General features: G+C 26.7%; 1 protein-coding gene across 4 annotated transcripts; it reads left to right on the top strand.

The window, feature by feature from the left end:
* Window positions 1-5,342: 5,342 nt before the first annotated feature.
* On the top strand, window positions 5,343-7,679 carry LOC135929644 (zinc finger MYM-type protein 1-like). 4 transcript variants are annotated; one of them, XM_065466324.1, is made up of 8 exons: window positions 5,343-5,480; window positions 5,547-5,638; window positions 5,688-5,864; window positions 5,981-6,499; window positions 6,551-6,840; window positions 6,888-7,005; window positions 7,049-7,350; window positions 7,395-7,679. In XM_065466324.1, exons 4-8 carry the CDS (start codon window positions 6,183-6,185, stop codon window positions 7,499-7,501), a joined length of 1,134 nt encoding a protein of 377 aa, XP_065322396.1. In that variant the 5' UTR covers window positions 5,343-5,480; window positions 5,547-5,638; window positions 5,688-5,864; window positions 5,981-6,182; the 3' UTR covers window positions 7,502-7,679. The 4 variants fall into 4 exon arrangements, with proteins under 4 accessions (XP_065322396.1, XP_065322395.1, XP_065322394.1 ...); XM_065466323.1 differs by having other exon boundaries at window positions 5,547-5,631; window positions 5,688-6,499; XM_065466322.1 differs by having other exon boundaries at window positions 5,688-6,499.
* The last annotated feature ends 5,894 nt before the right edge of the window (window positions 7,680-13,573 follow it).

The raw sequence follows: 13,573 nt of genomic DNA, 5'->3' as shown, positions 1-13,573 counted from the left end.
CAGTATGTAAAAAATTGTAATGATTACGTTTTGATTACGGTTCTTAAGAAAAAATTTATAAAGGTTCGGTTCGGTTCAGCTTATTAAAGGTTCATTACGGTTAGAAATTTTTTTTTATTGAAGTAACATCATCTTTTAATTTATTTTTATTATAAACATCTATGAATTATATATAAAAATATATAATATTCAAAATAACTCATTTTTAAATATATTATTTGAACTTATAAGTAATATATTTTCAAGTATAAATGGATTCCTTTTTGTTCGTTGTGACGATAACACAAATTTTAGCCCCGAAAAAGCTCTTTCTACAGAAACTTGTGTTGCGGGAACCACCAGTACTATAAGAGCACGTTTATATAATTCTGGATATTCAAATTATTTCCATAAAATATAAAAACTGAACCGTTTTTTTATAAAGGTTCTTTTTACTACTTCAAAAAATTTTTTTATTGGTTTGGTTACGGTTATGATTCAGATATAACAAAAAATAAATTTTAAAAAAAAAAATAATTTAAGGGGATTCGAAATCTTTATTTAAAAAAACAATTAAATTATATTTTTTTGCCTCCTGGCTGGCACCAGAAATATTTTTTAAAAAAATATTTAAAAAAAAAGATTTCGAATGGGAGCCGAATCCCACATGATTCCATATCCCAATACGACATATATATTTTTTTATTTTTATATTTTGTTTACATGTTTTAAAGATAAATGAATAATAAAAAATAGTTTAACATTAAAAAAATTATTAAAATAATTTGTATGATTGATGTAGAATAATTGCTTATATATATTGAAAAAAAATTCAAACAAATATATATTTCGTTAAGATTTTATATGGATACAATTTTGTTATTTTCTTAAGATATTTAAAAAAAGTTTTTTTTTCTACAAAATTTTTTTTAGATGAAACTTTGCATTTTAAATATTTTTTTAATTAAAGGAAGAAACAAACAAAATTTTTAATTCCATTTTTACTTATCCATTTTTACTTAAGATTAAATGCAAAACAAAAAAAAAATATTTGCTAGCTTATTACAATTCAAATTTCAACAAATATATATATCCATTAGAGGGCGTTAAATGCTTAAATATGAAGATATAATGATTATTTTTTAGCGCTTTTTTTAAAAATAATTGGAAGTAAATACATGTAAACCTAAAATTTTTTTTGAAAAATGATAGGTTTCTTTGATATTCAATTTATGGGTGGGTTTAGAATGGTAAAATAATATAAAAATTGTAAGGCGCATATTATTGGAATTATTGACAAAATCTCTTCATTTTTGGTTTATACGCGTATATTTACGTGTTAAGCATTATTCTAATAATTATTCTGAATATAATATAATTTGACGGAATGCCGAGTTCTAAATCGACTTCGATTAGCCAAAATTTTCTGGTAATATAAATTGAAAAAAAGTTCATTTTTGTTTAATATGTAAACTATGTTTTCCATTCGTTCAACCCGAACAGATGTGTGGGTGGGTGATTGAGCAATTTAGACTCCAATGGCGTAGGTAAGTTCGTTGTTGGAAAGTTGAAGTTGAAGATTGACTGAAGGAATGGCCTCGAGAACTCTTGCCCAGTACCATTGAGCAGGGAAGAGAATAGGGTGCAGTCAGTTAATTGCTTTTAAATTTGCATTTATAACTTTTCATTAGAATCTAAACATTTTGAACCCATTCTTATTAGGATACATTTATCATTTAAATTTAAAATATCAATATATATTAGTTATTTTTTTCTATGAGATAAACTATCCTTATAATTTTTTTAACTTTTATTTTCAACAAAATGTTTATGTATGTTTTGCACTCTTCGAAAAATTAAAGCCCAAAATAATTACATATTTACGATAAACATTTTGTCATTTTAGTTAATTTGAAATATACTATTTAGTTTTTCGTGAAGGGAGAGTAAAATGTCTTAATCCTTTATAATCAGTCCAGAGATGTTATATGAGACACCGCGTTTATTTTCGCGGACGATCAGCATTTCTTTTATTTTATAACTAGAAAATAAATATATTCATTGCATGGTGAAGATGAAACGAGATCCCTCAAATTTCTTAAATAACAATATTATAATTTATGTAACTTAAGAAATTTGATTATAGTTAAAATAAAATTTCTATCATCGAAAAATTTTTTTAAAAAAAATTAAAATTGTAATTTCTCCGATATATCTAAGGCTCGTTTTTTTTGATAAAGATTTCTAGGTATTTTATTGCCAATAAATACATTAAATTTAATGAAATCATAGAATTATGATATAAAGATTGAATATTTTTATTACACACTCGGATCATAGTTAGGTATATTGTAACTTGACCTGTGCGCCGCCGGTTCAAGCCATGCGCCGCCGGTATTTTTATTCACTTGATATCAGCGGCGCGAGCCGGCTCGATTGACGATTAGTGTTATTATGGCGGCGGCGCAGCGTGTGTAATTTTTAGAAAGCATATAAATTATTATTATTTTATTTGAATACTAACATTAATAAAATTAAAATATGAATTGTATTCTATTGCTATATATAATAGACTGGTGTATATCATTTACATTCATTCATACATCATATTTTATTTCCACAAACAATTCATATTAATTATTTTTATGGACTTGCACGTTTTAAACCACCCTATATACAATTATGAAATAACAACTCTCTCTACTAATCATAAATCAAGTTATGTCTGGAGGTACTTTGGAAATCTTATTTTGAAGAATGAAAATATGAAAAGCACAATAATGCCTGATTATATTTATTATGAACCTTGTTTAAAATTGGCGAAAAAAGATGAGGAAGATTTGAATAAACATAATTCATTTTCACAGTAATTTATTTTATTTTAGACTTATATTTATATTTATATATATTTTATATTTTAGTTATGAAATAAAATGTTTTAGTAAAATATAAGTACAAGTAATCTATCTCGGCACTTAATTAATTATCACAAACTATACAGAAAAAATTAATAATAATAAATCCATTCAAAGTCTAAAAATATTTTTAAAGCCAACAGCAAGATGCAGCAACAATATAAAAAATAAAAAATGGCTCTTATGTTAGTATTATAGTTTATTATTATTCATTTAAAATTTTAACTGGTTTGTTAAATTAATTTTATTAAGCTTTATTTTGAAAGTTCAAAACAACTAAATTTTTAGTTTATTTATTGCCAGCTCTATTTTGAGATCTTTTTAATATATAAACTTAATATATAATTTATTAAATTAATTATGTAAAACTTTATTTTGAAAGTTACTACTAAATCAAATTCATAATTTGTTTCATTCCAACTCTAATTATTATGTTTTTTAAATGTCTTTTTAATGTATAAACTTAATATATAATTTAATAAATTAATTATGTAAAACTTTATTTTGAAAGTTTAAACTAAATCTAATTTAATTTGTTTCATTCCAGCTCTAATTATTTTGATGTTTTTTAAATATCTTTTAAATGTTTAAAATAAATATGAAATCTAATAGGGCGAAATTATGTTTTGATGTGCTGCTTAGATGTAATGCCATTTGATTCTATAAACAATAAAGGAATGACAGATTTTCTAAAGGTTTAAAATTTATATAAAATGATTATTAAAAAATAAATTGCCTAAAAAATAGAAATATAAGATAATTGATTCCTCGACAGAATTGTCAAATAAGACAACCATTAGTCGGGGTGCGCTAGACGATGTTTATTTATCTATAAAGGCCCATGTTTTAAATCTAATTGATTCTGGACCAAAATTTTGTTCTATCACTTTTGATTTATGGACCGATTATTTCAAGCGTCGAAATTATATCACATTTAGTCTTCATCATTTAGATGAAAATTTTGATTTAAAATATTTTACCCTAGCAACTAGAAAGTGACTCAAAAGCATACTGGGGAAACAATATTATCTGAGAGATAGTATTGAAGAGGAGTTCCATTTAAAAGCCAAAATAATACAAATGGTAACTGATGCTACGCAAAAGAAACGTCAGATTAGGTAATTATGAGCATCATTTATGCTTAGGGCATGGACTTCATAATTTGGTTACAGTTGATGGCATAAAAAAAGGTTACCAAAATTGATATTCTCATTAAAAAAATTAGAGAAATTATTTCAGCCTCTTAGATATCGAGTAGATTTAGAATGTGAAATTGAGGCTGAACATCGTAAATGTCTGCAGTCAACTTATGAGACAGGTAATATCTTGGATATTAATGATTCTGATCCATACCTTGATGACCATTTTGATATGTCTGATGAATATGTTTTTTGTAAAATTAATATTTTATTTTGAATAAAAAAATAATTATTTTAAATAGAAACTCTTTTTAAATAGGAAAGCTTTTATAACTGAAAATCATAAATTGTATATTTTTTATATTGTATAATTTTTGAAATATAATTTAAAATAGTTTAATAATTTAAAAAAAAAATTTTTTTTTTAAAAAAAAAGCTTGAATCCTGAACTCTAAATTTAAAAAAAAAGGTTTGGGTTTGGATTCAGCAAAATATCTAGGGTCGGGTTCAGGGTTTGGGTTCAGGTTCTCGTCCCTGATATATTTATCCCTGAACTTATCCTGGCCAAAATTCTGCTTTTTTGTCTAAGGGCTCACATCCCTGGACCTCCTTCCTGATAACTACCCTCACACTCCAATTAAATTTAAAATGTAATTTTATATGATAGTTTATAACATATTTATTTTTCAAGTAAATACAATTTATATAGATTAGGGATTATTTTTATGGGAAATTTAAACTTTTATTATTATTTATTTAAAATAAAAATATATAAAATGAAGAGATTTTCGATATTCAATTGAACTTTAGTATCCAATCTTCCCTACTGCAAAAAAACACTTCAAAATATGTATTTTTTAGTTATCTATAGAGGGGTAGTAAGGCGAATCTAATTATACATTGGCATTTTAAGGTAAATATAAATAAAGGTTTATTACAATATTTTATAACTCCATCTAATGAGAGATTGGGGCCACCAAATAGGCAAAAGATTTCACAAACAGGCCCGCAACTTTAACTAATTTATTATATTTATAAGTTGTTATGAGTGAATTTTATTTTTGCTAATTTTATATATTTATACCTTTAGAATTTTGATTATTTTCTTATAACTTTAATTTTTTCACGTTGTCTTGACTAGACAATTAAGATCAGTATTTTTCATATATGAATTATTTAATTATAGTTATTTTAGCAACCTTCATGCTTTATGACCTTTCGAATTCTTAATTCTTCAAGTTTCTTATCTGCCAACAATTCTTCTATTATCAACTATTTTAGAAAAAGAATATGAATATTGATCATTATTCTAAAGGATTGCTAAATGACGAACAAATTATTCTTAACAGCCATCAATAACCATTGTTTTTAATTTCGCAATATATCACTTTGCAGTGACCCCTACAACGGAAGGGGGGTCCGAAGCAACTGCTTCTATACTATGGGGGTACTTTTTTTTTTAAATTTTTTATTTTAAAATTTTTTAAAAAAATTTTTTATGGTCGATGTTTAGCAAATTAGTTTGTTATCCGATATTTCTTATCATAAAATTATTTTTCCACTTTCAAGATTTGACGCAAAATTAAAATTTTATCAAAGTGAATAGTAAAAATTTAAATATTAAATCTTATATATAATCATTTATAATTTTTAGATCATTATCAAAATATGCCCAAAAATATTAACCAAAAAAAATATAAATGCTTATCTCGCAATCAAGCCTTCTGGGGGAACAGGCAACAAGATGGCAATATGATGAGCCTTATTAAACTTATTGCAGATTCTGAGCCTGTTCTTAAAATGTATATACAAGATAATGAAGAAAGAAGAAGTGAGAAAAAAATTAAGGGATTAAAATCTAAATTATATTCAAATCTGTTATCATATAATAACATAAATATTCTTATTGAAACCATGAAAAATATGGTTATAAAAAAAATTCAAAAGGAGATTGTATTCAACAGGTGCCCATTCAATTATAGTTGATGGCACATATGATGTATCGAGATCAGAAGCAATAGCTTTGATAGTGAGATATGTTGAAAATAGCGAGACACCTAAGCCCGTTGAAAGGCTGATAGACATTTATTGTACGGGAAATACAACGGGCCTCGATATTAAAAAGAATATAATATCCAAGCTTGGCTCTATGAATCTACCCCTCGAATTCCTAGTAGGGCAAAGCTATGATGGCGCCTCAAACATGAGTGGAAGAATTAATGGAGTGCAGGCTTTGATTAGAGCGGAGGCGCCAAAGGCAGCTTTTATTTGGTGCTATTGTCATCGATTAAATTTAATAGTTGTTCAATTATGCCAATCAGTAAAAGAGCTGCGAAATGTCTTAGGAATATTAGACGAAATTTACGTATATTTTAATGGTGTTAAAAGATATGAAGTGCTCAAAACATGTCAGAGTGATTTACTGACAAAATCACATAGATTTTTACCCATCAAGAATACCACTCGGTAATATTATCTTAATTGTTTCGATATATAATGTTTATTATATATTTATAGAAGCTGGCTAACATCATATAAGGCGATTGTAAATTTTTTCCTACTTTATGATGCTTTGAGGGCAGCTTTGGCAAATTTAAAGGATTCTGAAGATCCTGCCACTTCCACTATGGCTAGTGCTATAGTCTATAGAATAGAAAAATTTTATTTTATTTTATCACTATGTGTTTTGGATAAAATATTGTTGATAACAAGCTTGGCTTGTACAAAATTGCAAACCATTTCGAAGGATATAGGGTTTGCAATAAATCAAATTCAATTGGCAAAAGATTGCCTGATTAATATGAGAAGTATAATTTAAATTATTATCTTTTATTATTTTATAATCCTAAAATAGATAATAACACTGAATTTTTGGATGTCTTTTCAAAGGCCCAAGATTTTATGAAGAAGAGAAATTTACCTTTTGATTTTGAAAGTTCAAGACTTCAAACATTACAATCCAAAAAGGAGAGGTATATATATACTTTCATCATTAAATATAATATTTTATTTTAGCTTTAAAATCAGTGTGTTTTATGCTGCACTTGATTTAATTATTATGCAGTTTAGTGAAAGATTTAACGATGAATCGATAAAATTTTTGAGTCAAACATCATTTTTTACCCCAAAGGGAATGGCGGCAAAGGCAATTGTTAAAGATGATATCAAGGATATCTGTAAATTTTATCAATTAAATACAAGTCAAGTTTTTGAGGAAATGTTGATGTTTAGAAATATTTATAAAATGGCTAAAACGGGGGACGTAATTATTATTCGTGACCTAGAGGTTAAAGAAGATTTGTCAGATTCTGAGAATTGTAAATTTATTTAATTTAAATATTTTTACTAATACATTATTTAGCTTCTTCTGATGATGATAATAATTCTGAGATGAATGATTCAGACTGGAGAAACTATTCATTTATTTTACCTTATCGTCTGCTTATAAATTTTAACAATTTTATATAAATATTTATTAACTATTCCTACTACATCATGTAATGCCGAAAGGGTCAGGAGTAAAATTAAACTAATTAAAACAAGACTTCGTAGTGTCATGAAAGATCCATTTCTTAATAATTTAACCATTTTATCAATGGAAAATAATTTATTTAAACAATTAAATATTGATGAAATTATAAATTCTTTTGCTTTCTTTTCCCCTAATTTATCTAAATTATTAATTTAAAAATAATATTTTTAAAGCATATATTTTTTACATTATATTTATATTATAATAAATATTGAAAATTATTTTTGAAATTTATTGGTGTCAAAAAATAATTTACAATGGAGGAGGAGGGGGGGTACTTTAGGGGGGTATTCTGCTTCTATTCCTCAAAAAGTGTAGGGGTCACTGTCATTTTGATTCACAGAAATGAACTGTATAATAATTTTTAAGATTGTTTTAAAAAATTATTAAGAAATAAAATGATCACGTGTTTTAGTACACTTTCTTGTGAAATTAAAAATCCAAATTACATGTTTTAGAAATTATTGTGCTTTTAAATAAACAAATTAGAATAGCGACATTATTAAAGCACCATTATGCATAATTTTAACAAATATTGATGGTACATTATATATCAAAAGTGTCATGTGATCAAGTATATGAATCAATCCCTACATGCCAAACCAAATTAAGTCAAGGACAAATTTAAATAGAAGAGTTATTGTTGATATCTTAGATTAAAATTACCAAATTTTATTTTTATATTTTGTTAAAATAAAAATAAAAATAAGAAATTTTTTTTCATATTATTGTATTTTTGGAATTAAAATAAAGTTTGTCAAATTAACAAAAATGAGTAACAGAATTATCTAGAAAAACTAAAATTATAATTTTACCTCTATTCCACTTGGATTCTATAGGGGTTCCTGAGAAATAATCAACTAAGCCTAAAAATTTTGATAATTAAATTCTTTTACCAATTGTTTATAAAAGACTCACTTAGAATAACTAGACAAGCAATAATATATGATAGAAATTTCATACTAGATTAAAAAAAGTAATATGTGAAAAAAATGAATAATGTTTATAATAAAGATATTTATTACTTGCCTTTTTTTTCATAGTCAAATTAACAATGCATTATATATTAAGTTAAGATTATATGGCAATGATGGTTGGCATAGAATTTCTTAATTAAATTCTCATATACTTATGAAACAAACAAAACGACCTTTTAACCAGATTTATATTTTATTGTAATTTATTACGAAAAAAACGAAAAGCATAAATTAGCAATGTCCGAGAAAAATTAATTTATAAAAATTCATATTTCATAAAGTGTTATAAGGAAGGTAATGGTCAAGGTCAATTTTGTGTAAACATTTCAATCTTTTTTTCGTGTAACTTTATAGTTTAGTTTTAGAGTTGGTAAATTCTTTAAATGGATCTTAGGAAAAATTTTGGGAAAATAAGTGGATATATAACAGGAAATTTCAGGAAAAATTAGAAGACATAACAAGAAATTAGATGGAAAAAAAGGATGGATACTTTAAACATTTGATAGTAAATAATATTATTAAAAATGAAAGAAAATCGAATAAAAAATAAATATGGGGGTTGAGTCTGTGAAAGAAGGGGCTATAAAAAGTGAAGAGGTAACCTTACCAAAATAAATTTAAACATTGTTTGTATGTTAATCTACGGTAAAAATTAATAATTAAGGTGAAATATTTGATTTTTTTAATAATCATAAATTTCTAAATTATGAAAAACATACATTGGGAGACTTTTTTAGCCTTTTTTGTGGAACAGTTGAATAGTGGACAGGAGCGTGGCTAGCCTTTACAATCTCAGGGGGCTCACTGTAAAGATTTTTATGGGGGGCTTTGCCCCCCCCCCCATGCTCACCAATTTGCTTTTATATTAATATATTATACTTTTTTTAAATTTGTTAGTTCCAATTATTCTCAATTTTAATTTTCTCATTTATTATATTATGCATACAAAATAAACTGGCAAACCAATACAAGACATTTTTAAAAATAATTTTTTTTAATACAAAATTTATTTATATTACAACTCAATTTTCTTTTCTAAAATTTAATATATTTAAGAAATATTCTGACTTGCCCCGTATAACCCCGGTTTCCCATATGTTATTTTATTTTTGTTGTTAATCGTTTTTTATATGTTTTAAATTAGATTAAATGCCATAATATCAATTGCTATATTATTTTACATTAATTTTCACAAAGCTTTTTTAAACAATATGCATAAATATTAAAATTAAAATTTTTTTTATTAATTTACATATCATTACAGTTCAAACTAATTTTATTATAAAAAGGTACATTATTATAACTAAATGTATTATTTATTTCAGTATTTGTTAAATTGATATGCAAAATTTTCTAATAAAAATTGTGTGCCATTGAGTAAAATTAAAGTGAAAATTAAAATTAAATACAAAAAAGAATTATCAAAATTGATAAGAAAAAAAGATTGAGAAAAGATCAGAAAAATGAAGATTAAAAATAATTTAATGAGATTGAAAAGGTCAAAAATGTATGCAAAAAATTACAGTGTAAGGAGAAAAATTCATAAAAACGTAAATATCGTTATGTAATGACTTAATAGTGCATTTAATCTTTAATCTTTAATAGCACGTTGGTCATAGACCTGCCCAAATGTGAGCGTACGTGAATTATATTAAGGCCCATCCTTCATATAATTATGCCGATTTTTTTACTCAAGGATATCAACAAACCTTGTAACCCAGATATGAAACAAAAAAAGGGTGGTACTACACCCGAGCTATTTGAATATGTTAGTGGAAGAAAAAATATAAGAATAAAAAAGATCCTTCTTCCAAAAAATTATTTTTTATATTCTAAATTTTATTTGTTAAAAATTAAATTAGGTATTGTAATCTTGAGGTGTAAATAAGTAGATAAATAAAGAGAGAATTAAACCGGTAGACAAGAGAAGATAATTAGTTTTAGTAAAAATTAGTAATAAAACATAATAGTATATTTATAGTAATGAAAAAACGTGTTTTGGAAAAAGTAGGTTTTTTATGTAAAAAATAAATAAATAATAATTTTTTTAATTATTTATTTTTATTTTTATTGTTTATTTTTTTTTTAAAAAATTTAAATTTAAAAAATAAACAAAATTTTTGGTAAAGTAAAAAAAAATGAAAATAAAAATGGAGGATAGGAAGCAGTAAGAAAATGGAGGAAAATATAGTATTAGGGATAAGAGACGCTATTAAAAAATAATATATTAGTTATTTTGTCGTAAAGGATATTAATTCCTATAAAGAACTTCTTTAGAACTAGATACTTTAAGATTTGGAAAAAATAAATTCTTTTATTTAACATTACTAGAAGGTATTGGGTTATAATGAATTAAAAACCCTAAATAGCCTACGAAAGTGTTTATTACATTTAAGCGTGATAAGCATTTTTACCTCCCTGATTGAATCTGAGATAAGTTTTGTTTTGTATATCAAGAATCTTTCAATATTAATCTTTAAACATAATAATCATACATAACAATATGTCCCACGTGTAATAACAATGTTTCCCTAATAAAAGGAACAGATGCCCTTCATCAGGTACTTTCTTTAACAACAATGAACCTGTTATGCCTCCTTCTTCTTATCCTGCTCTTATTAATAGTATTAATTTGGAACCAATACCTACAACTTCAAGCTCCAACAATACCTTCAACACAGAAACAATCATCTTCATGCCCAGATAATAATATTAATTCAACTTTTATTGCTGAGGCACAAGAATGGCTAGAAAAATTTATGAAAGGAAGTCCCTCACCCCCCATAATAGCTCGTATTCCGAAAGGTGCTATTTTTCACAATTTTTTTTAACTATTTTAACCTCCCTAAATAAAAATATTAAAAGCTTAGATAATTGGATTAAATTATTATCATTTGTATATTTAAATCTACATCTCACATCATCAAAATTAAACTTAACACATAACATCAAAAAAACATTAAAATCAAATGATAATAGTTATTTTGATATTCCCAAACAACCTCCACATTCTTCCAATAAGCATTTGACAAATAAAAAAAAGGCTAAGTTTATTGAAAATAAAATAAATCTATGCAATGTAAATTCAGTTATCAACATAGCCTGTTCAAGTGATACTATGGCCCCCAATAATGATATAACTCTCACGGCCATGCAATCTAAACATCCTCAAGATTTTTCACAAATCATCCTTCCACCATCTAATAATCGCATTCCACTAACCGAGATAGAAATATTGGAAGCAATAAAGTCATTCAAAAAAGATTCTTCAGGAGGCATCGATGGTTTCGAGCCATTTATCTCCAAGATATAATTAAACAAACCATACCCCTATATCAAAATATACTTATACAATTCACCATATTGCTCAATCATATCTTTCATAATAATATACCTAATCCCATTCAGCCCATAATTTTTGAAGCCCGCTTAATATCCTTAAATAAAACCAATGTGAGACATCTGGCCTATTGCAATAGGGTCACTCTTCATGCGAATCATTTCCAAAATAATTCGTATAAAATCTAACCTATCCAATCTACTACAACCAAACCAGCTTGGTTTTAATATTCCTGGAGGATGTGAGGCTGCATCCCACTCGACACGTGTCATCCTCCATAATACACATGATCAATGCATTCTCAAAATCGACCTACATAATGCCTTCAATTCACTTAGGAGAGAACATTTTATACCCTCTTTTTGTGAAACTTTCCCACATTATACAACATACATCGCTGCATTTTACAACCAACCCACCTTTTTAATATTTAATGATTCTATTATTTTCTCTAAACAGGGCATCCAACAAGAAGATCTTTTGGGTCCAGCATTATTCTGTCAGGCATTCAATTAATTATAAAAGAGATCTCTTCCAATTGTGATCTTAAATTAAATGTTTGGTACCTGAAAGATGGCACACTAGCTGGCTCTTATATAAAAATCATATAAATTCCAACAATCATAAATCACTTAGCCTCTATTACAGGACTATCACTAAACCCTCATAAGTGTAATATATTCCCCCATTAAATGGAATGCCCACCCGAAAATTTTATTCTAGTGGACAAAGCCAATATTACCCATTTAGGTTCACCCATTGGAGATGATAAAGCTATATTTCATTTTAGATATAAATTCCTTGCTAAATTTAATAGAATGTAAAATATTTCAAAATATTTACCTGCTCATCAGGCTTTCTATTTACTGAAAAATTTTCTATTCATTTCAAAAATTTTACATGCCTTTCGTTCATCTACAATTTCCACATCCTCTTAGGTATTATTGGACCTCGAAGTCCACTTAAAATACTCTCGAATCCATAATCCCCCATATCCCTAAGTATTTCATCTTTTTTATCCTCAGTGGCTAAATTTCGACACACACTGGGAGACTTGTATATCGACCCACATCGTACGGCAGCTCTAGACTTCTGGAGATAAAATACCCCAAATCGCTCATATCCAGGTTCACTAAAACAAAGAGACTGGAACTTTCCATTGATACAGCATTGCGTTGATTACTTACACTTCAAAGCTGTTCAAAAAAAATCTCCATCTCTCTTTCTCCACCTAAACTCTAACCCAATTATACATAATGACAATAATATGACCCCTCTGCCAGATCCAAATAATTCCAACTTCACCCATATGCCATCTAGTTATGAATGGTTAGAAACTGTACCTAGTTCTAATCTAGGCTTGTTATTAACCAACGAAGAACTCAGAATAGCCATAGGCCTTCGCTAAGGATGTGAAATCGTATCACCTACATCATGCTTCCTATGTGAAACCCACATCGATAGTCTAGGACACCACCCCCTTCACTGTCGTTTCCCAAAAGGCAGATTACCCGGAAACCATGCTATCAATTCATTCATCAACAGAACCTTGAAATCCTCAAATATTCCCTCTACTCTAAAACCATTCGGCCTCAGCCCCGACTCAAACAGACCAAACGGTATGTTGCTAGTCCCTTAGAACCAAGATCTACCTCTCGCCTGGAATTATACTTGCGTGGATCGTTTTGCCA

This window comes from Gordionus sp. m RMFG-2023, chromosome 5 (assembly GCF_954871325.1).
Source record: "Gordionus sp. m RMFG-2023 chromosome 5, tfGorSpeb1-WG-v2, whole genome shotgun sequence".
Classification (NCBI taxonomy): Eukaryota; Metazoa; Nematomorpha; class Gordioida; order Chordodea; family Parachordodidae; genus Gordionus; species Gordionus sp. m RMFG-2023.
The sequence above is the reverse complement of the archived record's forward strand: the minus strand, read 5'-3'. Positions and strand labels throughout refer to the sequence as shown.

What these genes read in the sequence shown, in the direction of transcription:
- LOC135929644 (XM_065466325.1), top strand. Translation starts at nt 6,183, where the DNA reads ATGAATCTACCCCTCGAATTCCTAGTAGGGCAAAGCTATGATGGCGCC. An exon ending in CCCATCAAGAATACCACTCG is followed by an intron (nt 6,500 to 6,550) that starts GTAATATTATCT and finishes ATATATTTATAG; the next exon opens with AAGCTGGCTAACATCATATA. An exon ending in TTTGTCAGATTCTGAGAATT is followed by an intron (nt 7,351 to 7,394) that starts GTAAATTTATTT and finishes TACATTATTTAG; the next exon opens with CTTCTTCTGATGATGATAAT.